Source organism: Mobula birostris, chromosome 23, assembly GCF_030028105.1.
Source record: "Mobula birostris isolate sMobBir1 chromosome 23, sMobBir1.hap1, whole genome shotgun sequence".
NCBI lineage: Eukaryota > Metazoa > Chordata > Chondrichthyes > Myliobatiformes > Myliobatidae > Mobula > Mobula birostris.
The window spans coordinates 2,703,148-2,730,576 of NC_092392.1; the positions used below are offsets into that span (position 1 = coordinate 2,703,148).

The 27,429-nt window shown below is 44.9% G+C and overlaps 1 protein-coding gene across 6 annotated transcripts in view; it reads right to left on the reverse strand.

The window, feature by feature from the left end:
• plxna4 (plexin A4) overlaps positions 1-27,429 on the reverse strand; it is an 811,940-nt gene that overhangs the window by 125,073 nt on the left and 659,438 nt on the right. For 5 of the 6 annotated variants that reach the window (XM_072241488.1, XM_072241485.1, XM_072241487.1 and 2 more), the window contains exons 13-18: positions 24,813-24,964; positions 23,379-23,496; positions 22,582-22,718; positions 20,040-20,207; positions 15,955-16,048; positions 2,477-2,716 (exon numbers count right to left, since the gene is read on the reverse strand). In XM_072241488.1, coding sequence (XP_072097589.1) covers positions 2,477-2,716; positions 15,955-16,048; positions 20,040-20,207; positions 22,582-22,718; positions 23,379-23,496; positions 24,813-24,964 — 909 coding nt within the window. Of the gene's footprint in view, positions 1-2,476; positions 2,717-15,954; positions 16,049-20,039; positions 20,208-22,581; positions 22,719-23,378; positions 23,514-24,812; positions 24,965-27,429 lie in introns of those variants that run through there. The other variant, XM_072241489.1, reaches the window with a different exon arrangement.

The following is a 27,429-nucleotide window of genomic DNA, read 5'->3' on the forward strand; positions in this document are numbered from 1 at the left end:
ATCAAACTTAAATAAATGGGAACATGTGAACAGACTCAATAATTATCAACAAGTCAAGGAGTGCAGGAAAAATCATTTCGTGGATGTTGTGCAGGGACAGTTAGGGACATTCGTCATACAAAATGTCTAATACCAGAGGGCATGCATTTAAGATGAGAGGGGGTCATTCCAAAGATGTGAGGGGCAAGTTATTTTACGTAGAGAGTGGTGGGTGCCTGGGGTCATGATGGAGGCAGATACATTACGGACTTGTAGAAGACATTTAGGTAGACACATGAATGTGAGAAAAATGGAAGGATATGGGCATTATGTGGGCAGAAGAGATTGTTTAGTTGGTCAGTCGATGACCAATTTAATTGAATTGGTCTAACATTGTGGGCCAACAGGCTTGCTCCTGTTCTATGTGGACATAACTACATCATCAATACATACGATGGTTGACTGTGAATGAGGTGTAGTGGGAGGGGAGGGGAAGAGAGCTAGCCATAGGATGCAGGAAGATAAGGATGGAGACATCAGTGATTTCAGATACTAGAACCTAGAGTGAAAAATTAACCTGCTGGAGGATCTCAATGCGTCAGGTAGCATCTGTAGAGGAAAATGGACAGTATTTGGATGAGACCCTTCACCTGGCCTGGAAAATTAGAGATAGTCGACATTAAAAGGAGGAGGGAAGAAGCTGACAGGAGACAGGTGGAGACAGGTGGATCCAGGTGAGACAGGCAGGTGGAGGAGAGGACATCAGAGATGCTGGGAGGTGACAGGTGGAGGCAACAAAAGACATCAGGAGATGGAATCTGAGAGGAAGTGTGAAACTAAATAAGGGAGGTGGCGTGGGCAGGTGGGAACAGTAGGGGAGGGGGACCCAGTGGGAGAAGTGTGTGGATGAGGGACAGATGGAGTGGGTAGGCAAGGGGAATAAAACAGGGTGATGAGGATCTGGGATATGTTTTGGGAAAATTGGAGAGATCGAAGAGAGAGTGCAGGGGACAGAGGTGGAGCAGTTTACCTGAGATTGGAGAATTCAATGTTCTTGACTTTGGGTTGTGAACGACACACAATGATGAAAAACATTTAAATTAACTGAATTAGCTCAAATAAAATAAAACAAGTTTTCCATGCTGGTGGCTCTTCGGACACAATCCAACGAGACTGCTGTGCTTGTTCCAGGCTCTCACAGCAAACTTGCTAGCACAGAAGCTACTGCTCTGGAGGATCACCTGTCCAGTGTAGAATCACAGGTCCTGGGCCAGAAGGGGCCGGGCTAGATCTATTCCATGTGTCAACTTCAACTTTTTCTTTCCTGGTTACCTCCCTCAGTCATTTCCAGCTCCATTCCTCAGCTCTTCCCTCCTCCTGCAATGCACAGGAACGGAAATAGCTGCAGTGGCTTGTAAACTCAGCCATCCCCATCATGGGCACTGACCTCCTCACCATCAAGCTGCCGTTCATCATTAAGGACCCTCGTCATCCAGGACATACCCTCTTCTCATTACTACCATCAGATAGAAGGTACACACACTCAACATTTCACAAACAGCTTCCTCCCCTTTGCCATCAGTTTTTGGAATGGACAATGAAGCTGTGAACACTAATTCACTTTTTGCTTTCTTTTTGTACTACTTGTAATTCTTACTGTAAATTGTTATGCATTGCACTGTACTGCTGCTGCAAACAACACATTTCATGATGTACCATGCATCAGAGAAAATAAACTTGCTTCTGATTCTTATTCTGAAGCCTTTAAAACACAGTCTCACCATCATCTGGACAAGAGAGCCCTATAGGAGGTAGAAAGCAAAGAGCCTGGGCTGCAACACTGTGAGGAAGTAGATCACACTCCTTGTACTGACTGACTGCATCATGGCCTCGATGGAAACACCTATGCCTTTGAACATAAAATCCTACAAAAGATAATGGATTCAGTCCAGTACATCACGGGTAAAGCCCTCCCAACCACTGAGCACATCTACATGAAACACTGTCGCAGGAAAGCAGTATCCATCATCAAAGATCCTCACCACCCAGGCCATGCTCTCTTCACTCTGTTGCCAACAGGTAGAAGGTACAAGAGCCTCAGGACTTGCACCACCAGGTCCAAGATTAGTTACCGCCCTTAAACATCAGGCTCTTGAACAAAAGGGGATAACTACAACTATCTATTGAGATGTTCTGACAACCAATGATATCACTTTAAGGATTCTTTATCTTCTTATTTCTTGCTCTCGTTATTTATTGCTACTGTACTTATTTATATTTGCAATTGCACAGGCTATTCTCTTCTATCCTCTACTCGACCTTTCATTGATCCTGTTTACAGTTACTATTCTATAGATTTGCTGAGTGTGCCTGCAGGAAAAAGAATCTTGGGGTTACATTTGGTGACATATATGTACTCTGATAATAAAATTGACTTTGAACTTTGAATTTTCCATCCACCTGGTGAAACCTCAGGCCAGTAACTAGGATTCCTTACCTTCAGTATGATGGGAGACCCAGGCTTTAGTTCCAAAACACCCGTGGTGCTCAGAGGTTCAAACACAGGGTTCGGGTAGTAGATAAGGTTTGTGTTGTTGTAGATCAGTAATGTCTGCACATTGTCCAGGATAAATCCAAACTCATCAGGACGCTCGACGTTGTCTGTCTGCTGGCTCTGACTGATAGGCAGTGGTGGGGCCTGGCACACCATAGTTGATGCATTGTACACCTCACAGTCCTGGCAAAAAGAATTAAAAAAACATCTTATTTCTTTTCTCTTTGCCTTTCTTGAGTCACATTAAGATCACAGCGTCCAGGGTTTCAGAGAGTTTCCTTTGATCCTGTTCTGAAAACTTCTTCAAATGGCTGAACCTCTACTGGGAGCGTGTCTGGTATTCTGAACTCTGATCCTTTGGTCTATAGATTAAACATTAAATATTAGCTTTATCTATCACATGTACATTGAAACATTCAGTGGAATGTGTTGTTTGTATCAAGTCAAATCAGTGAGGGTTGTGTTGGGTAGCCCGCAAGTGTCACCACTCTTCAGCGCCAACGTGGTATGCCGCCAACTCGCGAACTCTAACCTGTACACCTCTGGACTGTGGGGGGAAACTGTGGGCACCCGGAGGAAACCCACGCGATCAGAGAGAATGTACAAATTCCTCACAGACAGCGGTGGGGATTGAACCCCGATCTTACAGCTGGCACTCTAAAGCATTATTCCAACCGCTATGCTCTGCCCCTTGATACTGATCAATTCTAGCATCCGCTCATTCACATAATTTGAATGGGCAGCAATGATTGAAGCTTCAGCTGCCAAGCAAGATTGACACACAAAAGTTATCCCCTGCTGTACATTCAGGTCAGGGAGGACCAGTGCCTGCTTACGTGAACCAATGTTCATCTCTACCACCAAATTAAAATAATTATCACAACTTTATTATATATTTTAATAATCCTAAAAAAAAGAGGTGCATGTATATCGTGTCTTTCTTGTCCCTTTAAGACAATCCCAGCTGTTTTAGAGCCACTGCAGACATTTCCAGGTATGATTAGTGCTGTGGTGTTGAAAACACAGAGTCCACAGGATGGGAATGTAAACACAATAGACAATCTGTTTTCGTGATGTCAGTTGAGGGATTAATATTGGGCAGGATTCTGACAAGATGACTCCTGCTCATGTTCAGGGTCTCGGCCCGAAACATTGACTGTTTACTCTTTTCCATAGATGCGGCCTGGCCTGCTGAATTCCTCCAGCATTTTGTGTGTATTGCTTTGGATTTACAGCATCTTCAGATTTTCTGATGTTTGTGATACTACGAATTCTCTTTGAGAGATGCCTACCCTGAAGAAGTTTAAATCTTTCCATCGATGGGAGCTCAGTGAAACCCTCTCTCTCTTCCCCCCGTAATCTCTGCTGCCTTCCGACTCTTTGACCACGTGCTTTGCCAGACCCGTTACCACCTTTCACCAATCCACTTCCCAGCTCTTTACTTCACCCCCTCCCTCTCTCCCGGTTTCACCTAACACCTGCCACCTTGTACTTCTTCCTCCCCTCCCCAAACCTTCTTACTCTAACTTCTCCCCTTCCTTCCCAGTCCTGATGAAGGGTCTCGGCCCAGAACGTCGACTGTGTACTCTTTTCCATAGATGCTGCCTGGCCTGATGAGCCATTTGGCCCATCATATCTGCTCTGCCATTCTATTTTAGCTGATTTATTACTCCTCTCAACTCCAATCTCCTGCCTTCTCCCAGTAACCTTACATGTATACGCCCTGACTATTCAAGAACCTATCGACCTCCACTGTAAATATACCAAATGACTTGGCTTCTACAGCAGCCTGAGGCAATGAATTCCACAGATTCCTCTCCTGAAACTCATTAAAACCTACCAAATATTGAAAAGCTTAGAGAGATGGTGTGGAGAGAATGCTTCCCATAGTGCGATTGTCTAGGACCTGAGGGCACAGCCTCAGAATAGAAGGATGTCTCCTTAGAGCAGAGATGAGGATGAACTTCTTGAGCCAGAGCATGGCGTATCTGTGGAATTCATTGCCACAGGTGGCTGTGGAGGCCGTGTCACTGGGTATACTTAGAGCAAGGTTGATAGGCTCTTGATTCTGGTGACCCAATCAGCGGCGGGAGTAGCGCACAGTGAGGAGGTTACTCGCAGGTCAGCGGTACTCGTTTAAAAGGAGATCTTTGAAGGCATTTGGTGTCATTCCTGTGGCCCAATCAGCAGAGAGAGAGCAGCGCAGAGAGGAGGAAATAAATGTACGGAACGGATAAGTGGAGCGGCCATTGATGGGAGTGGGCCAGTGGTGAGAACGGGAATGTCAGGCTTTGGCTCAAAGGAGGCTTTGGCTCGGAAGAGGCGTTGGGTCTGAGTAAGTTGTCCAGTTAAAATTCTTTTAGATTTCCCTTTTCTCTTACTGTGTCAGGGGTACTTAATGTAGTTTCATAGGCTGCTGTGTGTTCTTCATGCTGAATGTGGGAGTCCTTTGGGAGACCCAGGGTCTCGCAGAAAACTACATCTGCCTGAAGTGCACCTTGAGGACTGTGTTAAGGACTTGGAGCAGCAGGTGGATGACCTTCGGATTGTACGGGAGAGTGAGGAGATAATCGATCAGTGTTACAGGGAAGTAGTCTCCCCAAAGTTGCAGGAGGCAGGTAACTGGGTGGCGGTCAGGAGAAGGAGTAGGAAGGTGAATAGACAGTTAGTGCCGAGCACCCCTGTGACCACTCCCCTCAATACCATTTGGATGCTGTTGTGGGGGATGACCTCCCAGGGAATCCACGGAAACCAGGTTACTGGCACTGAGAATGGGTCCTGTCCTGAACAGAGAATTTAGAAGGCAGAAAGCTGAGAAGCAGGACCTCCAAGATAATAATTTCTGGATGGCTACCCATGCCAAGCACCAGTGAGGGTAGAAAGAGAAAGATTTGGCAGATAAATGCGTGGTTGAGAAGCTGGTGCAGGGGGCAGGGCTTCAGGTTCTTGGATCACTGGGATCTCATCTGGGGGAGGTATGACCTGTTCAAAAGTGACCGGTTGCACCTGAACCCGAGCAGGTCCAATATTCTCGCTGGCAGGCTTGTTAGAGCTGTTGGGGAGGGTTTAAACTAATTTGGCCCGGGGTGGGGGGTGGTGGTGGTGAACCGGAGTGAAGGGACTCAGGATAGGATGGATAGCAAAAAAGCAAAGATAGTATGCAGTCAGACTATCAGGAAGGACAGGCAGATGACAGGACAAAATTGTAGCCAGCAGGGTGAGTATCAGTACAGTATGGATGCAGAATCAAAAAGGGTAGCAAATACAGTATTCACAGTGTTATATCTCAATGCATGGAGTATAAGAAATAAGGTGGATGATCTTGTGGCACTGTTACAGATTGTTGGGTATGATGTTGTGGATCGTGGCTAAAGGATGGTTGTAGCTGGGAGCTGAATATCCCTTGTATCGGAGGATAGGAAGGTAGGAAGAGGGGGTGGTGTGGCTCTGCTGGTAAAGAATGGCACCAAATCATTAGAAAGCTGTGACATCGGATCAGAAGATGTTGAATCCTTGTGGGATGAGTTAAGAAACTGCAAGTGTAAAAGGACCCTGATGGCAGTTATATACAGGGCTTCCAACAGTAGCTGGGATATGGACTACAGATTATAATGGGAAGTAGAAAAGGCGTGTCTAAAGGGCAATGTAATGACAGTCATGGGACAGTTTAACATGCAGGTAGAAAGGCAGCTGTTGAGACCAGGTCATTGGGTGATTAAGGCAGAGATTGATAGGTTCTTGACTGGCCACAGCATCAAAGGCTGGGGAGTGAGGCTGAGGAGCAGAAAAAAAGGATCAGCCATGATTGAATGGCGGAGCAGACTCAATGGGCTAGATAGCTTAATTCTGCTCCTATGTCTGATGGTCTTGATTAGGCAGGGCACCAAAGGTTACAGGAAGAAGGTAGGAGAATGGGGTGCTGTTCACATGGAGTTTGCATGCTCTTTGCGCGCTGTGGTGTCATCCCACGTCTCAAAACTATGCAGGTTCAGATGTTAATTGGCCACCATAAGCTTTCCCTGGAGGTCAGGCAGCATCTATGGAAGTAAATAAAAAGTTGACATTTTGGGCCAAGAACTTCCATCACGACTAGTTACTGTTGAACGCTGACGTTGACTGTTGATTCATTTCCACAGATGATGCCTGACCTGCCCGTATTTTGTGTATTTTTGCCTTGGATTTCGAGCATCTGCAGATTTCCTCGTGTTTGTGATAAATTGCCCCTGGTGTGTTGGTGACAGGTCGAGTTTGGAAGTAGCGAATGAGATCTGTGGGTGGGGGGAATAAAATGAGTAAAGGTATCAGTAGTGTAAAAATGGGGGCTCGATGTCTAGTGCAGCCTTGATGGGCCAAAGAGCCTGTTTCCCTGTGGTAACTATCTGTGACTGGTCTCCATTGAGTAGCTGGATGCTTTTCTCTGACCTAAATGGACCGAGCAAAGGGGAATTAATGCACCAATCTCCACCGTAAAGAGGTGGTAATTTCACAGTAACAGAAGATCACATCTACAATGAGTCAATTAGGAAACTGGCAGCTCTCCTGGCTGCAAATGGGAGCCTCGATTATAAATAGATTCCAGGAAATATTGATAATGATGGAATAGAAGTGAGTTACAACACTGGACAAATGAGCAAGAAATTGGTTTCATTGCAAATGCAGGCAGGAGGTGCTGGTGCTATTTGCCTCAAGTTATGTTGCAGCTAGTGGACCAACGATTATACTTATTACACAATTATACTTGAAATAAACACTGGGTGTCCCAGCAGAGCTTAAGGAAGGCAGGTGAAATGGGTTAACACGGCAGCAGATGTAACGCACGGAATATACAGCGACACGATCACGCCTAGGGCAGAGTAACTGTAAATGAACTCAGACCAATCCATAAATGTCTGGGAGAGATTCTGCAAAGATACTGGATGCCAGGCCTGATATCAAACCACATCCATCAGCTCAAACACAGAACTAATGAAATCTACTTAATAGAAGCAGCTGGCTAGGCCTTGGCAGCATGCTTATTCGAAAATTGATAGCAGTGATTTGAACAGAATAAGATCACTACCCCCCCCCCCACCCCCTCCACTTACTAAAGGGTGAAAGCAAAATACTGCAGTTGCTGGAAATCTGAAGTAAAAACAGAAGGTGTTGGAAAGACATAGCAGGTTGTTGGGCACAGTATCGTAATGCTATTACAACACCAGCAACATGGGTCAATTCCCACCACTGCCTGTAAGGAGTTTGTATGTTGGCAAACATCCATCATCAATGTCCCCCACTGCCCAGGTCCTGCTCCCTTCTCACTGTTGCCATCAGGGGAAAGGCACAGAAGCCTCAGGACTCACACCACCAGGTTCAGGGACAGTTGTTAATCCTCAACCATCAGGCTCTTGAACCAGAGGGGATAACTTCACTTGCCCCACCACTGAAATGGTTCCACAACCTACAGACTCACTTTCAACACACATCAAAGTTGTTGGTGAACGCAGCAGGCCAGGCAGCATCTCTAGGAAGAGGTGCAGTCGACGTTTCAGGCCGAGACCCTTCGTCAGGACTAACTGAAGGAAGGGTGAGTAAGGGATTTGAAAGTTGGAGGGGGAGGGGGAGATCCAAAATGATAGGCGAAGACAGGAGGGGGAGGGATGGAGCCAAGAGCTGGACGGGTGATTGGCAAAAGGGATATGAGAGGATCATGGGACAGGAGGTCCAGGGAGAAAGAAAAGGGGGAGGGCCCCAGGATGGGCAAGGGGTACAGTGAGAGGGACAGAGGGAGAAAAAAGAGAGAGAGAAAAAGAAAAGGAATGTGTGTATATAATTAGATAATGGATGCGGTACGAGGGGGAGGTGGGGCATTAACAGAAGTTTGAGAAGTCAATGTTCATGCCATCAGGTTGGAGGCTACCCAGATGGAATATAAGGTGTTGTTCTTCCAACCTGAGTGTGGCTTTATCTTGACAATAGAGGAGGCCGTGGTTGGACATGTCAGAATGGGAATGGGACGTGGAATTAAAATGTGTGGCCACTGGGAGATCCTGCTTTCTCTGACAGACAGAGCGTAGGTGTTCAGCAAAGCGGTCTCCCAGTCTGCGTCGGGTCTCGCCAATATATAAAAGGCCACATCGGGAGCACCGGACGCAGTATATCACCCCAGCCGACTCACAGGTGAAGTGTCGCCTCACCTGGAAGGACTGTCTGGGGCCCTGAATTGTGGTAAGGGAGGAGGTGTGAGGGCATGTGTAGCACATATTGCAGATTTCCTCGTGTTTGCCACTCACTTTCAAGGACTTTTCATCTCATGTTCTCAATATTTATTCATTATTATTATTTCTTTTTGCATTTGCACAGCTTGTTGTATTTTGCACACTGATTGAATGCCCAAGTTGGTACAGTCTGTTATTGATTCTGTTATGGTTGTTATTCTGTGGATTTATTGAGTATGCCCACAAGAAAATTAATCTCAGGGTTGTATATGGTGACATACACATACTTTGATAATAAATTTACTTTAAACTTTGAAGAATTTCGAAGTACATACAGTACAAGTTACTAGAGATTTTTTTGTGGGCATTTACAGGAAGAAAAATATATACCGTAGAATTTTATGAAAAACTATCCAAGAACAAAGACTGACAAATACCAGTATGCAAACGAAGGCAATCTGCAAATAAAAATAATACTGAGATGGCTGAATTGAAAAGAGTCCTTGAAAATGAGTCTGTAGGTTATGGAATCAGTTCAGAGCTGAGGTGAGTGAATTTATCAAGTCAAGTCAAGTCAAGTCGCTTTTTATTGTCATTTCGACCAAAAGCTGCTGGTACAGTACACAGTAAAAATGAAACAATGTTCCTCCAGGACCATGGTTATACATGAAACACACAAAACTACACTAGACTATATAAGACCACTCAAGACTAGACTATGTAAAACAACATAAAAACTACACTAGACTACAGACCTATACAGGACTACTTAAAGTGAACAAAACAGTGCAGGGCAGTACAATAAATAATTAATAAATAAATAATAAATAAGACAATAGGCACTGTAGAGGACAACTTCAATACAATAATAAATGATGTACAGGACAGTCTAGACTCTGGGTATTGAGGAGTCTGATGGCTTGGGGGCTTGGAATCCATGGTAGTTCAGTAGTTGTAGGGTAATAACTGTTCCAGAACACGGTGGTGTGGGACCTGAGGCTTCTGCGCTTTCTGCCCAATGGTAGTAACAAGATGAGGGCATGGCCTGGATGATTGGCGGGGGTGGAGGTGGGGGGGAGTGGTCTTTGCTGATGGATACTGTTTTTTTCTGGCAACGCTCCCTGTAAATGTACTCAAAGGTGAGGAGGGCTTTTGGACTGGATTGTATCCACTAATTTCTGCTTTTTTTTTCTTATTCCTGGGCTTTGGTGTTCCCATACCAGGCTGTGATGCAACCAGTTAGGATACCCTCCACTCTGCATCTGTAGAAGTTTATCCCACCACGACATATGAGCTTTTTAAATTCACACCTGGAACAGGTTGCCAGTGAAAGTGTGGAATAATCTGCCAGCAGGAGTTCTGGATGCAGCTTCCATTTCAACATTTAAGAGAAGTTTGGATAGGAATGTGGACACAAGGGGTTTCGAGGGCTATGGTCCAAATGCAGGTCAATGGAATAATAACTTGGCACAGACCAGATGGGCCAAAGGGCCTGTTTCTGTGCTGCAGTGCTCTATGACTCTGTGACATATGTCTGTGGTAATAAACCGGATCCGATGCGTTGCCCTCCACCCATGCGACCTCTCGTAGAGACAGAACAGTTACAACTCAAACGTCCCAGATGTGGTAGGCAGCAGAGTCACACCGGACAAGCATATCAGGCTCCTGTCCTTCAAAGTCGTGAGTGAGCCATCTGAGTTTTGGACAATGACCCAACACTTTCTTTCTCCCTTTTACTTCATAGATTGTAGATTTGCTTTTGTTAACTGAATTTTAAAAACTCACATGCATTGCTAGGATTTGAAGCCTATAGTCCTTTTTTTAAAATCACACTGTGACCTCCTCTTAACTGTCCTTTACAATAGATTTGCAAACCTTTACTTTAGCGCAGAATCAAATGTCACTGTGATGATTGTGCGTTCTATTATCAATTGTTTGGTGACAATAAAGTATAAAGTATAAACCACTCAGCTCAAGGGCAATTAAGCAAGGACCTTATGTACCGGCCTTGATGCCTACACTGGTTAAAAGCCACAGCTGACAATCTGAAACTACCTCCCAGTGGACCAAAAGTCACAATACAAATTTGGCATCACTGAGCATCCTTAGCAGGAATTTTCCAACACAAAGAATGGTTACACTTAAAGAGTACTTTAGTTCTAAAGCACTTTGTAAAGGATATCCTGAGCAGGAGGAGTGATATAAATGCAACCCTTTCTCTCTATTTACTCCCTGCGACACAAGGCCTGAGGCCAGCTGACGCAAGCAGCCTGCGACAATGGAGATACGGAGAATGCCCCAAATTTGTGCGATGAGGTTAAGGTGCTGTGGAGTGAAGGGGAGGACAGAGTGATGGAGCGGGCCTCTCTTGCTTTCCCTTTAAGAAATGTACTTTTGAACCAACTAAATGAATGAGAGATTGAAGGATACAGCAAGCTTGACTCGTGAGAATGCAGGTACAGCCGGGGTGGCCATCACTGGGGCCGGAGACTGCGCTGAGGCCCAAGAGCAGAACATGAACCTGTACTCAGTTCCATTAATCCACGCCGATTATAGCATTGAGCCAGATTAAAGTGTTGGGGACCAGCAGAAAACCAACTGGTGTTCAGCTGTCTGTGTTTGATCCAACTCCCTCTTTCTCACTGTTACCATCAGGCAGGAGGTGCAGGAGTCTTGGGTCTCAGGCCACCATGAGATTCAGCAGCAGATGATGCCCTGCAGCCAAGACCAGCTTCACTCGCCTTAACACTGCGCTGACCTGGCAGCCCGTGGAAACGCTTTCAGGGACCCTGCAGCTCATGCTCTGTGTGTTACTTGTCTACTCTCTTTTTAACTCTCTGCACGATTTCTCCTCTTTTGCACAATGGATGCTTGTCGGTCTTTGTTGTTGTGTGTGTTGTTTTGTGGATTTTGTTGTGTTTCTTTGTTTTGTGGCTGCCCGCAAGAAAATGAATCTGAAGATTGTATATGGTGTACACACTTCGACAGTAAATGTACTTTGAACTTTAATGTAGTAAATGATCATCTCTGACCTCAGGCTCATGAAAGAGCAGGGGCATCACTAGTGGTAACACCGCTCAAATATTTAGCCTGAACATTGACTTCTCTAACTTCCGCTAATGCCCCACCTCCCCCTCGTACCCCATCCGTTATTTATTTATATACACACTTTCTTTCTCTCTCTCTCCTTGTTCTCCCTCTGTCCCTCTGAATATACCCCTTGCCCATCCTCTGGGTTTTCCCCCCTCCCCCTTTTCTTCCTCCCTGGGCCTCCTGTCCCATGATCCTCTCGTATCCCTTTTGCCAATCAATTGTCCAGCTCTTGGCTCCATCCCTCCCCCTCCTGTCTTTTCCTATCATTTTGGATCTCACCCTCCCCCTCCCACTTTCAAATCTCTTACTCACTCTTCCTTCAGTTAGTCCTGACGAAGGGTCTCGGCCTGAAACGTCGACTGTACCTCTTCCTAGAGATACTGCCTGGCCTGCTGCGTTCACCAGCAACTTTGATGTGTGTTGCTCAAATATTTAGCCATCTATTTAGGGAAGGATGAGGTGAACCAGCTTACAGCAAGCTTTAGGGGCCTTACGGCCGACTAGCTTGTTCACATTTGTGGACAGGTGCAAAATGTTGCATTAGAACTCTCCAGAAATACAATATAATATAAAGATCGTGCTAACCAATTTGGATTGTATTTCTTTTTAAGCTAGAATAATTTACAAAAACAGTTTCTATAAATAAAGATAGCAGTCAATTACACTTTTTTCTTTTTCTTTATAATATGTCTAACCTGTTCTCAGATAAAGTGTTCCATGCTTAATAATAATTGATCCATACATGGCTCTGATCCCAGGGCAATAACAGGGCTCACCCTCTGTCTCCCTGCAGCTGTGGAGTGCTTTGCTGAAGAGAGTCATCAGAGACAGGCGCTATGCCTTTCAATTCCACCAAATTTTAAATTGCTCTGTAATCTTACAGGCTATTTACAACCAATTTGCGAAATTGCATGGATGGCCATCGTCAGCCACTCAATACCTTTAATGCATCAGCTGCAAACAATAAGCTCTCTCGGCAGAGCATGCTCTTAAAAGTCTCCTAGGAATTCCGGGCCCAGCTGTTTTTATGGAATATTGTGGAATCAATAGCAGATATTCGGCCCATTACCCCAGTGCTAGCTGTTTGAAAGAGCTGTCCAGTGACCCCACAGACCCATCCTTTCTTCACCCTGCCAACAAGCATGGAGTTGTCAGAGTACCTAAACTGATTATTGACTACAGGAGGAAGAAGTCAGAGGTCCATTAGCCACACCTCATAACGGGAGAGGGTTAGTAACTTTAAATTCCTTGCCATTATCAAATCAGAGGATCTCCTGGGGCTAGCGCGCAAGTGCCATCACAAAGAGGGCTTGACTTGCTTAGAAGTTTGTGTCACCAAAAAACTTTGACAAATTACTATGGATGCATATTGGAGAATATCCTAACTGGTTGTGTCATGGCCTCATATAGAAACACTAGTGCCCAGTCCATCACAGGCAAACTCCTCTCTACCACTGAATACATTTACGTACATGGAGCACTGCCAGAAAAAGCAGCAACCATTATCAAAGACCCTTACCCCCAGGCCATGCCCTGTTCTCACAACTACCATTGAGCAAGAGGTACAGAAGCCATCAGTCCCACACCACCATCAGGTTCCTGAGCCAGCATGGATCAGCACTCACTACAACTCTAAACTGATTCTACAACCCAGAGACTCATTGTTCACCAACCATATTCTTTTAGTATTATTTTTACTTACACAGTTCGCCTTTGTTTGCACATTGTTTTTTGTCGGTCTTTACCTGTTTACATACAGTTCTATTGTATTTCTTTTTCTCCTGTAAATGCCTGCAAGAAAATGAACCTCAGGGTTCTATATGGTGACCTGTATATATGTACTTTGATAATAAGTTTACTTTGAACTTTGAAATTTATTTTGAACACTACCCAACAGGCATGATCCCTCCAGGAGGCTTGTTAACAGGGTATTGGCTTTTGCTAATTGTTACCATCAGGTAAGAGGTACAGAAACATGAAAACACACACTCAACAATTCAGAAACAGCTTCTTCCCCTCTGCCACCCGATGTCTGAATGGACATTGAACCCATGAACACTACCTCACTTACTTCTTATTTCTGCACTACTTACAGTATATATATGTAAACACACTTAATGTAATTCATAATGTTTTCTCTATTATTATGTATTGCAATGACTGCTGCCACAAAGACAACAAATTTCACAACATATGCTGGTGATATTAAACCAGATTCTGATTCCGATTGTTTGGTTATTTGGCCACAGCTCAGCTCATTCCACATCTCCCATGAGCACCTTCTCTTAGCATGGGGTCATCCACCGGTAGGAGAGAATGGGGACTCTCACCAATCCCATTCTCTCCCCCACTCTCCATCCCCAGTCAGTGCAGTGAGTGGCAAAGTCCCCTGCTCCATTTTAACAGCCTCCCTCCCACCACCTACTGACCTCAGCTTGGGCTAGTGGGGAGATATTGGCTGGAGGGACAGAAAGTTTCCTGTTTTTCTTTGCCTGTTTGATGACGGCTAATCTTTTATTACAATCCCACTTCCCTGGTTTCCCTTATATTCCAAAAATCTGATGATTCCTTATCAGAAGTCATTTCTTATCTCATTAATTGGTAATTATTGATCAGAATATTGGAGGGTGGTTGTGGGATGAGTATTTCCACACTCTTTTCTATAATTCCATTATGGGACATTTTGTAGATCCATTTGAAGAGGTAATTAAAGCCTTGGATCAATATCTCATACAATACAGCAGTTGTTCCTTTCCGAGCCTTGTGGCACATAGGGTAGCAACCTTGCATTTTTTAAGCATTTTTATTTGTTTTTCTCAATGAGGGATGGAACGTCAGGAGCCAGCTGGATTTGAACCAGGGGCCACTCACCTCGAAGTGAGGTGCAGATGCCAGTACACCACCAGCCAGCGTGCAGTACAGTGTCTCAGTGAATCTTGCGCTCATGTATCTGGAGACAGCTTGAAAACTCAGCAATCTAACTGGGCCTCTGCAATGGCAATCTGTAAGTGACAACTGAACAGCTACGGAGCGATTCAGTAAACTGTGATCTACTTTGTGTACTGGATAATTGCTACTAAAGAGGTTGGGTGGGACTACAATTAGAGGGCATGGGTTAAGGGTGAAAGGTGAAAGGTTTAAGGGAAACTAAGAGGGTGATGAGTGTGTAGAATGAGCTTTCACCACAAGTGGTGCATGCAAGCTCGATTTCAACATTTAAGAGAAGTTGGGACAGGTACATGGATGGTAGGGGTATGGAGGGCTCTGGTCCCGTTGCAGGTCAATGGGAGTAGGTAGTTTAAATAATTTGGCATGGACTAGATAGGCCAAAAGGGCCTGTTTCTGTGCTGTACTTTTCTAAGAATCTATAAGATAAATATTAGCTTTATTTGTCACATATACATGAAACCATCAAAGCACAAAGTGAAGTACATCGTTTACATCAAATCTAATCAGTAAGGATTTTGCTGGGGACAACCCGCAAATGTCAACACGCTTTTTGGCGCTAACATAGCATGCCCACAATTTGCTAACCCTAACCCTGACTGCATGTCTTTGGAATGTGGGAGGAATTCGGATTACCCAGAGGAAACCCATGCAGTTACAGGAAGAATGTCCTCTTTCCAGTCTGTGGCGGGAATCCAACACTGATCAGCCATCACTGGCTTTGTAAGTCACTACACTCACCACTACACTACCAGGCCACTCTTTAATCTGACCGGGCCTCAGTAACAGCAATCTGCAAGCGATAACTAAACAGAGATTTAACGATTTCATACATGGTGTCTCACTCTGGCTACTCCATAATTGCTACCGTGACCTTACACTTGCACATTGGTGTACGTTCACTGCCAAACTTCCCAGGAACTATGCCCTTATAAGACGTAGGGGTAAAATATTCAGCCCTTTGAGTCTGTTTTGCCTGTGACAAAAACACAGCTGGTCTTCTTAGCTCAATTCCACTTTTCAGCCTGATCCACAGACCCCAACCTCGTACGTCCACGGCCCAGAACTCTGTCAGCCCACCCGCTGGGTGAGTTCATATCAGTGCTGCAGAGAGACCCCGCTGAGGAGACGTACTAAAACTCGCATCGATCGCTCCACCCCCAGCCCAATTTCCCCAACAATACCTACGTTGACCATCTCCACTCCATTCAGCTTGGCCCGGATCTTAGGATTCTGGATGATGTCCAGGTTAGTCCCCCATACTATCATCGGCGTGCTCCCACTGAGAAAAGGGACAAAAAAAAAGCAGCAGCTCAAAATCTATCATTAACACGGAGGCAGCTACATTTTCACACCCTTTTAGGTGTCGCTTAGGAACAGCTTCTCCCCTCCGTCATCAGATTTCTGAACAGACCATGAACACGACCTCACTACTTCTGCCCTCATTTTGCACTACCTATTTATATATATATAGATTTATTTATTTTAATTTAAAGTATATTTTACATATTGCATTGTACTGCTGCCACTTTCACAACATATATCAGTGATAATAAACCTGCTTCCGATTCACCAGATACTGCACGTCACTTGCTGGCTCGGAAAGATCCTGAGCCAGCTTCTCAACCCTCTCCACTTTTATGTCGTCCAGGAGCTCCAGGGCTTTAATCCCATTATGAAGGAGCCAATCCAAGCCTGGATATTGGATGAATTTAAATTTGGGATTCTGCTGCAGATTTATGTCGCACAGGTTACTGGTCAACATTTATCAACCAATAGCAAGCTGGCTCACAGCATAGTGTAAATTCGCTCAGTCAATAATCTACTTCAAGTGCACGGCAAATAACAGCAACTTCCCTGTTGTTGAAAAGTGCACAGTGAAGGATGGGGACATATGAATTGTGGACACAAAAGCAATCTTTAATCACTCACAGCAGAGTTGACACTGAGTTTGTTAGTAGAAATCTCTAGTCATTCAGATTCAGATATATTTATTTATCACATGTATATTGCAACATACAATGAAACGTGTCGTTTGAGTTAACAACCAACACAACCTCAGGATGTACTGAGAGCAGTTGGTAAGGGTTGCTACACATTCCAGTGCCATCACGGCATTACGCATGAAATGCTGGAGGAACACAGCAGGCCAGACGTTTTAAGTACGTGGCCACGAGTTCAGTGGGTCAGGAGTGGGCAGAAGCAGTGGGCCTACCCAGACATCGTAGCATGCCCACAATGCTTGGCAGAACACAACAAGCAACAAAAACAGCAAAACAAGTCCATTTCCTCCCTCCCACTCCCCTCCAGCTCCAGGACAGGCGCCTGGGCCTCAGTCTCCCAACTCCAAGACAGGCCTCTGGGCCTCACAGTCTCCAGGCTTTGGCCACCAGGTCATTTCCAGCCTTGCTGCTGCTGCACTGTTATCAAATGCAGCCAAACAAATCTTGGTTTTCACTGTGTATCAGGGGACATTGGCCTCTCAGGCCAGAGTAGACGACATCATCATCAGGGAAAATAATATCACTTTCAACAGGAAGACCTGCATCTCTAACTCATCCATCAGCCTGAACAGCGTATGGTATGTTTATGAAGGTGATGCCCTTGAAACAACAACAAACAGTGATTTGTGTGTCACTGCATTTGTTATTTGTGACTTCCATCATTTAGCTCAATAGGAATGGGATGATGCAAGGGAAAGGAAGACAGACTTGACTCAGTTGTATACATCTGCAAGTGGAAGTCATACAAAGGGTCATGATGGGTCTTTGTGAATACTTTATATAATGAAGTGCTCTCTCCTCTCTTCACCCAGACCTTTTCATCTTCTTGCCTTGTTCCCGTTCAATGTACTTGGTTCCTAGTCACTCACCCTTGGAAACTGCCGCTACCCACCAAGTCCTCAGCACTACTGAGTCCTGAGGAAGGGTCTCGGCCTGAAACATTGACTGTTTTCCCTCACCATAGATGCTGCTTGACTTGCTGAGTTCCTCCAGCATCTTGTGTGTGGTACTCAAAACCGGGAGGTGTTCTGGTTCAACCTTAACAATCGTTTGTCGCTTCTCTCCATGCCTTGCGGCACATCGCGTGACAACCTTGCCGTTTCTTTAGGACTTATCTGTTTTTTCGGAAGCTGAGTTGCTAACTTGACGCTCAATCTGGCACGGATAGAAAGTGTGCAAGGAGCTGGCCAGTTTCGAATCTGGTGCCTCGGGGTCCAGTGCTGATGACACTGCACCTCCAGCTGGCTTTTAACACAGTGGCATCCTCAAACTGCAGCTCTTTCTCAACCCTCACCTTGTCAACTTCTACTGTTACTGTTGCCCATTGTCAACTAACATAAACCAAGCATGGTGCAGGATCATGGGGCTCTGTTAATAAAGGACTCCACCAATATGATAATCCAGGAGATCCCCTAACAATGCAGCAAACCTGAGGGTATCAGGGCACCACAGAGGCGTAGTGGTTAGCGCAACACTATTACAGCTCAGGGCATTGGAGTTCAGAGTTCAATTCCGACGTCATCTGTGAGGAGTCAGTACGTCCTCCTCTTGGAATGTGTGGGCTTTCTCTGGATGGTCCAGTTTCCCCTCACCGTCCAAAAGCACACCGGTTAGTAGGTTAATTGTTCACTGTAAATTGTCCTGTGATTAGGCTAGGATTAAATCAGGGGATTGCTGGGCAGCGTGGCTCGAAGGGCCGGAAGGGCCAATTCCGTGTTGTGTCTCAATAAATAAATAAAGTGGAACACACAGACCCAGTGGTCTTTCTGTAAGAGTTCCTCAAACACTAGAAAATCTGCAAATGCTATAAATCCAAAGCAACACACACAAGATGCTGGAGGAACTCAGCAGGCCAGGCTGCATTATGGAAAAGAGTAAACGAACGATGTTTCAGGCCGAGACCTTTCATAGGATCCTACTTAAGTCCTGAAGATGGGTTTTGGCCCAAAACATTTACTCTTTTCCATACATGCCGCCTGGCCTGCTGAGTTCCTCCAGCATTTTGTGAGTGTTCCTGCAGAAGTTATAGGGCAAACTGACGTGTGGTTCCCATGCAGTTCTGGGGACATTGATAGGCTGGAAGGCAGGCAAAAACTTACACCTTGTATGACATGCCATCACCCTGGAGGAAGTAACTAACACAGAAGAGCTGTTGAAAGGCTGACGCTAGGAGTCCTGACAGGGACTTGGTGAGATTATACTGGCATTTCAACATAATTACCACAGGGCCTCGGCTTGAGAAGGCAACGGACAGATTGTCTGCAACTAATTTAAGGAATACAAGCAAACGTGTCAGAAAGCAAAAAAATGGCAAGCACCTCGTCGGGGACAAATGGCAGCAGAGGGAAAGGGAAAACGAGGGCATAGAAAAGAGAAATAGGGCACAGCAGAGGAAAACAGACAAAAAGATGGAAAGAAGTTTGGGAGAGAGAGAGAGAGAAACAGAGAGAGACAGAGACAGAGTGAGAAAGAAAGACAGGCAGAGAGGGAGAGAAGCAGTGTATGAGAACACAGGCAGACAGAAAGAGGAGAAAGTGAGAGAGTGGGAGAGAGACAGAGAAAGAGAGGGAGGTCTAAAGACAGAAAATAAACAATAGAAGAATGTGGAAAAATATAGGGAGAGGATAATTTACCAGGTTTTCCAGTCAGATATCAGCCAATAAAGAAGAATCAGGAGATGTGAAAAAAGTGAGAAAGCACATGAAAGAGGGAGAGGGAGCAAGGAGATGAGGGAAGAGAAAAGGAGGCCATGGGAAGGAAAGGAGAGAATGGGATAGTGGGAAAAGTAATGAGAGAGTGCAGAGGGACACTGGCATTGTGGGAGGAAGCTGGGGAGAGGGCAGAGCAAGGAGACAGGATGATGAGGAGAATGAAAACAAGAGGCAGAAGGCAAGAGAGATGGAGGGGAAGTGGGAGAGGCAGAGAGAGAGAGAATGAGAGGGAGACATGGAGCAAATTAGAGGGAGAAGGACACAGAGAGAGATTAGAGAGGGGGAAGAGGAAAACAGAAATGCAGTGGGAGTGAAAAAGAGAAAGAGAAAGAGAGACAAAGGAATGGAGGGACAGGGAGAGAACAGACTCAGACTGAGTACTTATTAAAATGGTTAACTTTCAGATTACCATTCTGACAGAACAACATGCCCAAGGTGTTATCTCATCATCTGCCCGTACAGCTGTGCAATTCTAGCATGTTCAATTTGATTTTCACATTTATAACCTTCAACGCGATCACCCAATGTGTGGTCACACTGACAAGTACACACTCCTTACCTGACGATACTCCATTCTGGTTCAATCTTAGTGATGGTGGGATCCTCCATGTATTCAAACTGCAGCTCCTTCTCGATCCTTGCCTTGTCAACTCCGACCATTACACTGATGTTACCTGGGCCTTGGGGTGCAGAGGTGGAGTTACACACAATTGCCCAAGCAAACCGCCTGACAGGTCGGAAAAGAGAGGGAAAAAACAACAATAAATTACAATAATGCAACTTTATAATTTGCATTATTTAAGATGGAAAAAAAAGCATGACTGGGAGATAGAAGAAGATGGAATCATGAGCTTGGTCAGGGAGTTGGAGGTGTGTTAGGCAAAGAATTATAGAGATTCCACCTCAGCAGTTGAAGATATTGCCATCAATGTGAAAAATTAGAGGTTACAATGTACAATGAAGGGAGGTTACAGGTGTCAGGGTCACAAGTGAACTCAAGGGCAGTAATCACAGAGAGGTACACAGAAAAACTCATTCAGAGTTTCACCAGACAAGGATCCACAATGACCAAGTAAAGATGGGCTGGCATGCTTCCTCCCTCTCCCGAAATACTCCCTGGAGCACGTAATTACTCAGGACCAATTACACAGCCCTGATAGCCAGACAAAGCAATAACCTCCAAAGACAACAATTACAACACAAGATATTGAAAATACCGTGCTAATTAAGTTATCCCAAATTGAAGAAAAGTGATAAATGCAAGGAGAGCTTAATGCAAGGAGAAGTTCATGATCCCAAATGAAATAGCTGCAAGACAAAGTGAAAGACCAGAGCTAGTGCAAAGACAAACAATTGAACACAAAAGGTAAACAATCCAAGGAACAATGCATACCCATGAGGTGACACCGAGAAAATACAAGCCACATACAAACTGACAAAAAATCCTGTTTTTTTAAAAAAGCAACCCCTGGTTATGACAATAGGGCTAGAGGACGTAATGGAATAAGTTGCAGGATGACGGTGACCTTGGATGAGAATTCTACAACTGGGGTGTTGAAATTGTACCTGAGCTATAGAGACCTTACACCAGCACCAGATGATGGGCTTTCTCTCCTGTTAGTCAGGTCTGAGACAGTCCCAGACAGCACACAAACAGCCATGTTCATTCGCAGCATAGTCAATCATATAACACCCAATGCAGGCCTTCCACTCGGAACAGACATGCATGAACACAGGCTTGTCCAAATTGGCACACAACACACACACACACACACACACACACACAAGCACTCACACGCGCGCACGCGCGCACACACACACACACACTGCTCAGTCTCACACACTTCCCCATGCATGTGGTCCCACCAATACAAACAGAACGATCATACAGCCAGCTCACACTGCAAACAGAGGAACATATAAGACTTTAGTAACAGCTGCTTGTATCAATATAACTAAAACCCATTTTATTTTTTGTTGATCACAATGACCATCACTCTAACCTAACACTCTCACAGAGCTGGTACCATTAATACACTTGCCTGATTTCTCAGCCTTCCATGTAAATTCGTGACACGTTCAAGTTGAATACACAAATACAGTGTTCCTCTGGGGCCAGGCACTGTCACTGATGGGAGGGGCCAGCCCCCAACCCAGTAAGGAATCCAGTGGCACACAGCCAGCTCTGGTGACCTCTTCCTCAGCGGCCGTCACAGGCGGTGCCAAGGCATGAATGAGCTGTCCTGCACTAGAACGGAGGGCACGCTGCTTCCCCCTGGCGTCAGTCTTGCCAATGAACCAGTTAATCCGACCCGCAGTATTCTACATGACCAATCTTCACAGGGTCTTGCAATCACAACAAAAACATCCAAGACAATCACCCTCGTCCGTTGGTTCATTCTCCACGGACCGCTACTGATTCATTCTTCCCTGAGTGGCTGAGGCAGGATGCAGAATCGTGCACAACAAGACCAGCTCTATCATTGTCCAGCAACTCACTAGTGGGATAGTCCTACAGTACTCGATGCCTTTTATAACCAGCAGCGTCTTGCGATCGTGAAAAAGATGTAAAGGACAAACAATAACACCTCTGCTTAAACCCAGAGAGGACGCTGCGTCCAAGCATGCCACCACCTTATTGGACAAGGCAAGGGTTGAGTTAATGTGTTTAAAGAAGGTGTGCAGTCAACCAACACAAGTAAAGTCCTTGAGAGGGTAGCTTCCCTTTGCCCAGCATGGCACTGGAGCCACTTGGCATACGAAGGCAAGATAAGTATGCAAGAAACAAACTTACGATTAGACCATTACTTTATTAACTCTAAGGTATCACTGGCTATTAGCTTGTTGATCCTATTGGTTGTTACTACCTGTATTACTCTTGTGTAATTGGTCATATTGAAAATATGGAATTTGTCCAATCACAAGGTTACCAATCAGTCAATATCTGTGTCCAAATTGTCAATTTCTGTGTTCAAACTTTAGAATAGTTTTAGTGACAAGGGCCATGTTGTTCACTTTGTGCATAAGTAAATAAAGTGTGATTGAGAAATGACTGCAAGTTTTTATAGTTCAGTTAAACAGAGATGACACACGTGCGTTACCTATGAAACACACAAGGCTGTTGGCCAAACAGAACTGAGACATTGCTGCCCGCATCCAGGTTCCTGCCCCTGATGGTGACTGTTGTACCCCCTGACACTGGGCCTTGTTTGGGTGTCAAGTCCGTTAGAGTTGGGAGCTGAAAGAAATAGAGATTGAAATTACAGTGTCATAATCAACAAGCATGTGCAGAATATTATTTGTGAGTTGAGATGTAAGGGCAGGTAACTGAGCAGATGGAAGTGAGAAAAACTTGGGTATCTCGTTTCTCAGCTATGGTTGCATGTTAAATTTTATTTTGCAGTTTAAATCCCAACATTTTATTCCCTCTTGGGCTCATTTGGCAATATGTTTAGCGATTAAATTTGCACACAAATTAACTGAAGGAAGTTGCTGGTTGATTTTAGCAATGGTACTAGATATCCAAGACTTAAAACCTTTCATCCTGTTTATGGTCAACCATAACTTATATACTGCTCTGTAGGTAATTACAGTCGACCTCTGCATTACAGAGGGCAATGCATTACTAGAAAACTATCCATATTGTGAAAGCCACGTCACTGGTGCATGTATCAAGTTGAAATAAACATGGTGATTATCCTCGAACTGTGTTGACACAAAACTATGCATTTCACTGTATGTTTCCATGTATATGTGACAAATAAAGCTAGACTTTATCTTTTTTCCACAAGAGGACACATGCGCTGAGTGGAGGTACCTGCGACCTGTTAGACAAAGCTTTACACCAAGGATCAAAGCGCAGCTGCTCGGAGCCATTTCAAGCTCCCGCCTTACTCACCACAAAGCTGTATAGCTGTGTTGACTTTGCCGTGAACTGCTCCTTGCATTCATCCACACAGACCTCCACGAAGCCAGCGTACTGACCATGCCGGGCAACGTCCATCTCGCACACAATCCTTCAAAGGGATAGAACCTGGTTTAAGATTGCACTGTCCTGGAAATGTGATCCACCATTTAATAAAATCATGACTGATCTGACTATTCCGCATTCCCGCTTACCCTCGGTAAATTTCAGTTTAATAAGAATCCACCTACTTCTGCCATCCTCATAGACTCTGCCTCCACCCCCTCTCACAAATTTCTATAGATGTATCATGAAGAACATCCCAGCTGGTTGTGCCACCGTCTGGCACTGCACAGGATCGGGAAAAACTGCAGAAAGTTGTAAACTCAGTCAGCTCCATCACAGGCACCAGCCTCCCTGGCAACCCTGACACCTTCAAGGAGTGATGCCTCTGAAAGGGGGCATGCATCATTAAGGACCCCATCACCCAAGGACATGCCCCCTTCTCATTGCTACCATCAGGGAGCAGGTACAGGAGCCTGAAAACACACAATAAACATTTCAGGAACAGTTTCTTCCCCTCTGCCATCAGATTTCTGAATGGACAATGAACCCATGAACATTAACTCGCTATTTTTTTCTCCTTTTGCACTACTTTTATATGTATAAAAGTTCTACAAACTCTCAAACCTCAGAGGGGGAAATTCACCTATCCCTGCATGAAATGGGCAAACTAACTTTCAGCCATTTCTAGACTCTACCACATCTGAAAACCTCCTTGCCACATCTCAACAGAAACACCTTCAGCCAGAGCGACACAAAGCACCGTTCTGCCCAGATTTTCCCCATTGATGGTAACCTTTGGAGAGGCTGAAGTGAACAGAATGGGAAGTGAACAGAGGGTAAGCTGACAGGTGAACCATATCAGATTGATTACAAGAGCGTGGCAAGTACGGATATGGCCAATTGATCACGCAGTAAATCAAATGGGCCTTTACGTGTGGAGGGCTCTCTCTCTTTCTTTCCGCACACGTTTTTGAGTGCATGTTTTCATCTCTGTGGGCCCGGTTTGTCTCTCCCACACTGTTTGTTGCCCAGCGTATACCGTTACTAACATGACTCAATAAAAATGTTTAATCATACTACTCCATCATTGTATTTGCACTGAGGATACATAACAATATCCTCTATCAACTTTTCAGTCTCACAATAATAGAATTTTAATTCCATAACACTCCATTATTGTTCTTGCCCCACGGATATGTAACGGTAGGGCGTCAGGTGAATAGATTGCGCGCAAAGTGGGAGGAGGAGAAGGCCGTGATTGGTTCCCATGCAGTGCTTCAACATGAACACTTCTGCCTGATCACACAGACACAGTTTCCACATGCCAGGCCTCTTGGAAAGGAATGTTTAAGCAAGTCTTACTGTTCTGCAGGGATGTATCCATCCTCTAGTGGGATACAATCAACTCCAGCCACATGCACAGAGCGTTCAATCTCTTCGAATTTCAGGCCCAGATTTTCCCCATATATTGTCACTTTTGTTCCACCTTCCCTGGGCCCACGTATCGGTACAATCTGCAAAGATATAAAAATATCTTCTTATATTAATTAAATAATCAAAGACAAAGCTGCTACCTCGGTCTGACATTTCATAATCTTCACTGGTACATGCCTTGGATAAACCGACTATTATGCTTCACAGGGTAAAGAGTGAACCTAATAAAAAAAATCAAAAATCAAAAGTCTGATTTGTCCATGTGTGCACCTGGAAGAGCCAAAATGAAACAAATCAGAAAAAGTTTCAAGTTGTCAGAAGGCCAGGCAGCATCTATGCAGTGAGACACATCATTAATGTGGCAAACTAATGATTCATCAGCAAAAAGTAATAATACTCCAGACATTCTGACTCCAGAGTCTTATAATCCCAATCTCTGGGAAAAGTTCCCTTATATTTCTCCTGTGGTGCTGACTGTCCTGCCATAGATTTGCATCATTTTATGCTCTATTTGAGTTTCTAGAATGTTTTGTTTTTAAATCCTCCTCTTATGTGGCTGTCAGATATTGATGAAGTGTTCACTCCCTCCTGTGGTTTATGAGCACACATCATTGTTGTCTTGTATATACGGGTAAGTTGTGCACGTAGGAGAATAGAAGAGAGAAGTGAGGGAGAGGGAGGAAGAGAGAAGTGAGGGAGAGGGAGGAAGAGAGGGAGAGGGAGGGAGAGAGGGAGAGGGAGGGAGAGAGGGAGAGGGAGGGAGGGAGGGAGGGAGGGAGGGAGGAAGGGAGGGAGGAAGGGAGGGAGGGAGGGAGGGAGGGAGGGAGGAAGGGAGGGAGGAAGGGAGGGAGGAAGAGAGGGAGGAAGAGAGGGAGGAAGAGAGGGAGGAAGAGAGGGAGGAAGAGAGGGAGGAAGAGAGGGAGGAAGAGAGGGAGGAAGAGAGGGAGGAAGAGAGGGAGGAAGAGAGGGAGGAAGAGAGGGAGGAAGACAGGGAGGAAGACAGGGAGGAAGACAGGGAGGAAGACAGGGAGGAAGACAGGGAGGAAGACAGGGAGGAAGACAGGGAGGAAGACAGGGAGGAAGACAGGGAGAGGGGGAGAGAAGATAGGAAGGGAGAGAGAGGAGAAGAAGCGGGAGGGAAGGAGGGTGAGAGAAAGGGGTGCAGAGGGGGAAACGGGGGGTAAAGGAGAGAGATAGACAGGAAGAACGGCAATTGAGAAAGTGAGAGGGAAAAGGAAAGGGGGGAATGAGATGAAGGAGGGTATGATATTTATTGGTTATTTACTTATTGTTATTATTTTCTCTTTGTATGTGCACAGTTTGTTGTCTTTCGCACATTGGTTGTTCGTCTTATGTGTGGCCTTTCATTGAATCTATTTTGTTTCTTTGTACTTACTGTGAATGTCTGCAAGAAAATGCATCTCAGGTTGTATATGATGACCTATATGTACTTTAATAATAAATTTGCTTTGAATTTAGGAAAATGTAAAAGCTAAAGACTGAAAGAAGAGGAAAAGGCAGGAGGAAGTTTGTGGAGACTGAAGAGGACATTGAATTGCCAAGAAGCAATATTGAGGTGATATTGTTTTACCTGAAAAGTAAAGAACTAAATACCTATGCAAGTCCTGAACTTGGCAATTAAATTTAAAAAGGGAAAATGCACAAAAAAAAGTACCACAAATACCAAAGTTGAAAATATTTGCCTCTCCGCTCCCATCCCTTTCCACTTATTCAGCATTGTATTCCACCAGCACAATGGTGCTTTGGTCACAGGTGTGTCTCTCCTTATGAAAGCTCCCCATTATTCACTAATCTCTGTGTGTGCACGTTTTTTTCTTAGCTCACGCAGAAGGAACTAGCTGGGTCCATGACTGTAATTTAAAACAGGTATTAAACTCGTCAAGTACAAAGAGCATCTCAACAATTGAGTTTAAAAAACCACTTCTGAACTGTGGACTATGTGTCAGCCAGTCTCTCAGGGATTACAGTTACTGCACAGGTGCTGCACAAAACATCTCTTTCGCTGTCACCAACTCCGTCTCTGCAGAGGCCAAAAGTGACATGCCAAATATTCCTTCTGCCTCTCACTGGAGGAAGGCTGCAGATAGTTACTGAATGAGCTTCTGCCGAGGGCAGGTGGAAGAACTGCTGAAAGAGGCCTCGAGATTGAGTTTGCTCTCTTTCTAGATCACCTCAGTATTTCATGCGGGTGGAAGTTCAGTTGCACTGAGGTAGAGGCTTTCAAAGTGATGAGAAATAAGAAAGGGGTAGAATGAAGATATACAACTTCTGGAAAGAGGAAGGGTTCTCCATTTGGGACAAGATGAATGTCAAAATATTTCCAGGAAAATGGCTTGAAATAATTGATTCTCAACATTCTGCACTATTTACCTGGGTTCAGGTAGATAAAAAGGTTGTGAGAATGGTGCTAGGAATAGCGGAGGTTGGAAAACATTTTAATCCCATCAAACCCATCCCTATACAAACCTGGATACAGTGTGCATAGATCAAAATCACACCACGTCCCAGCACAGGGAACTTTTCC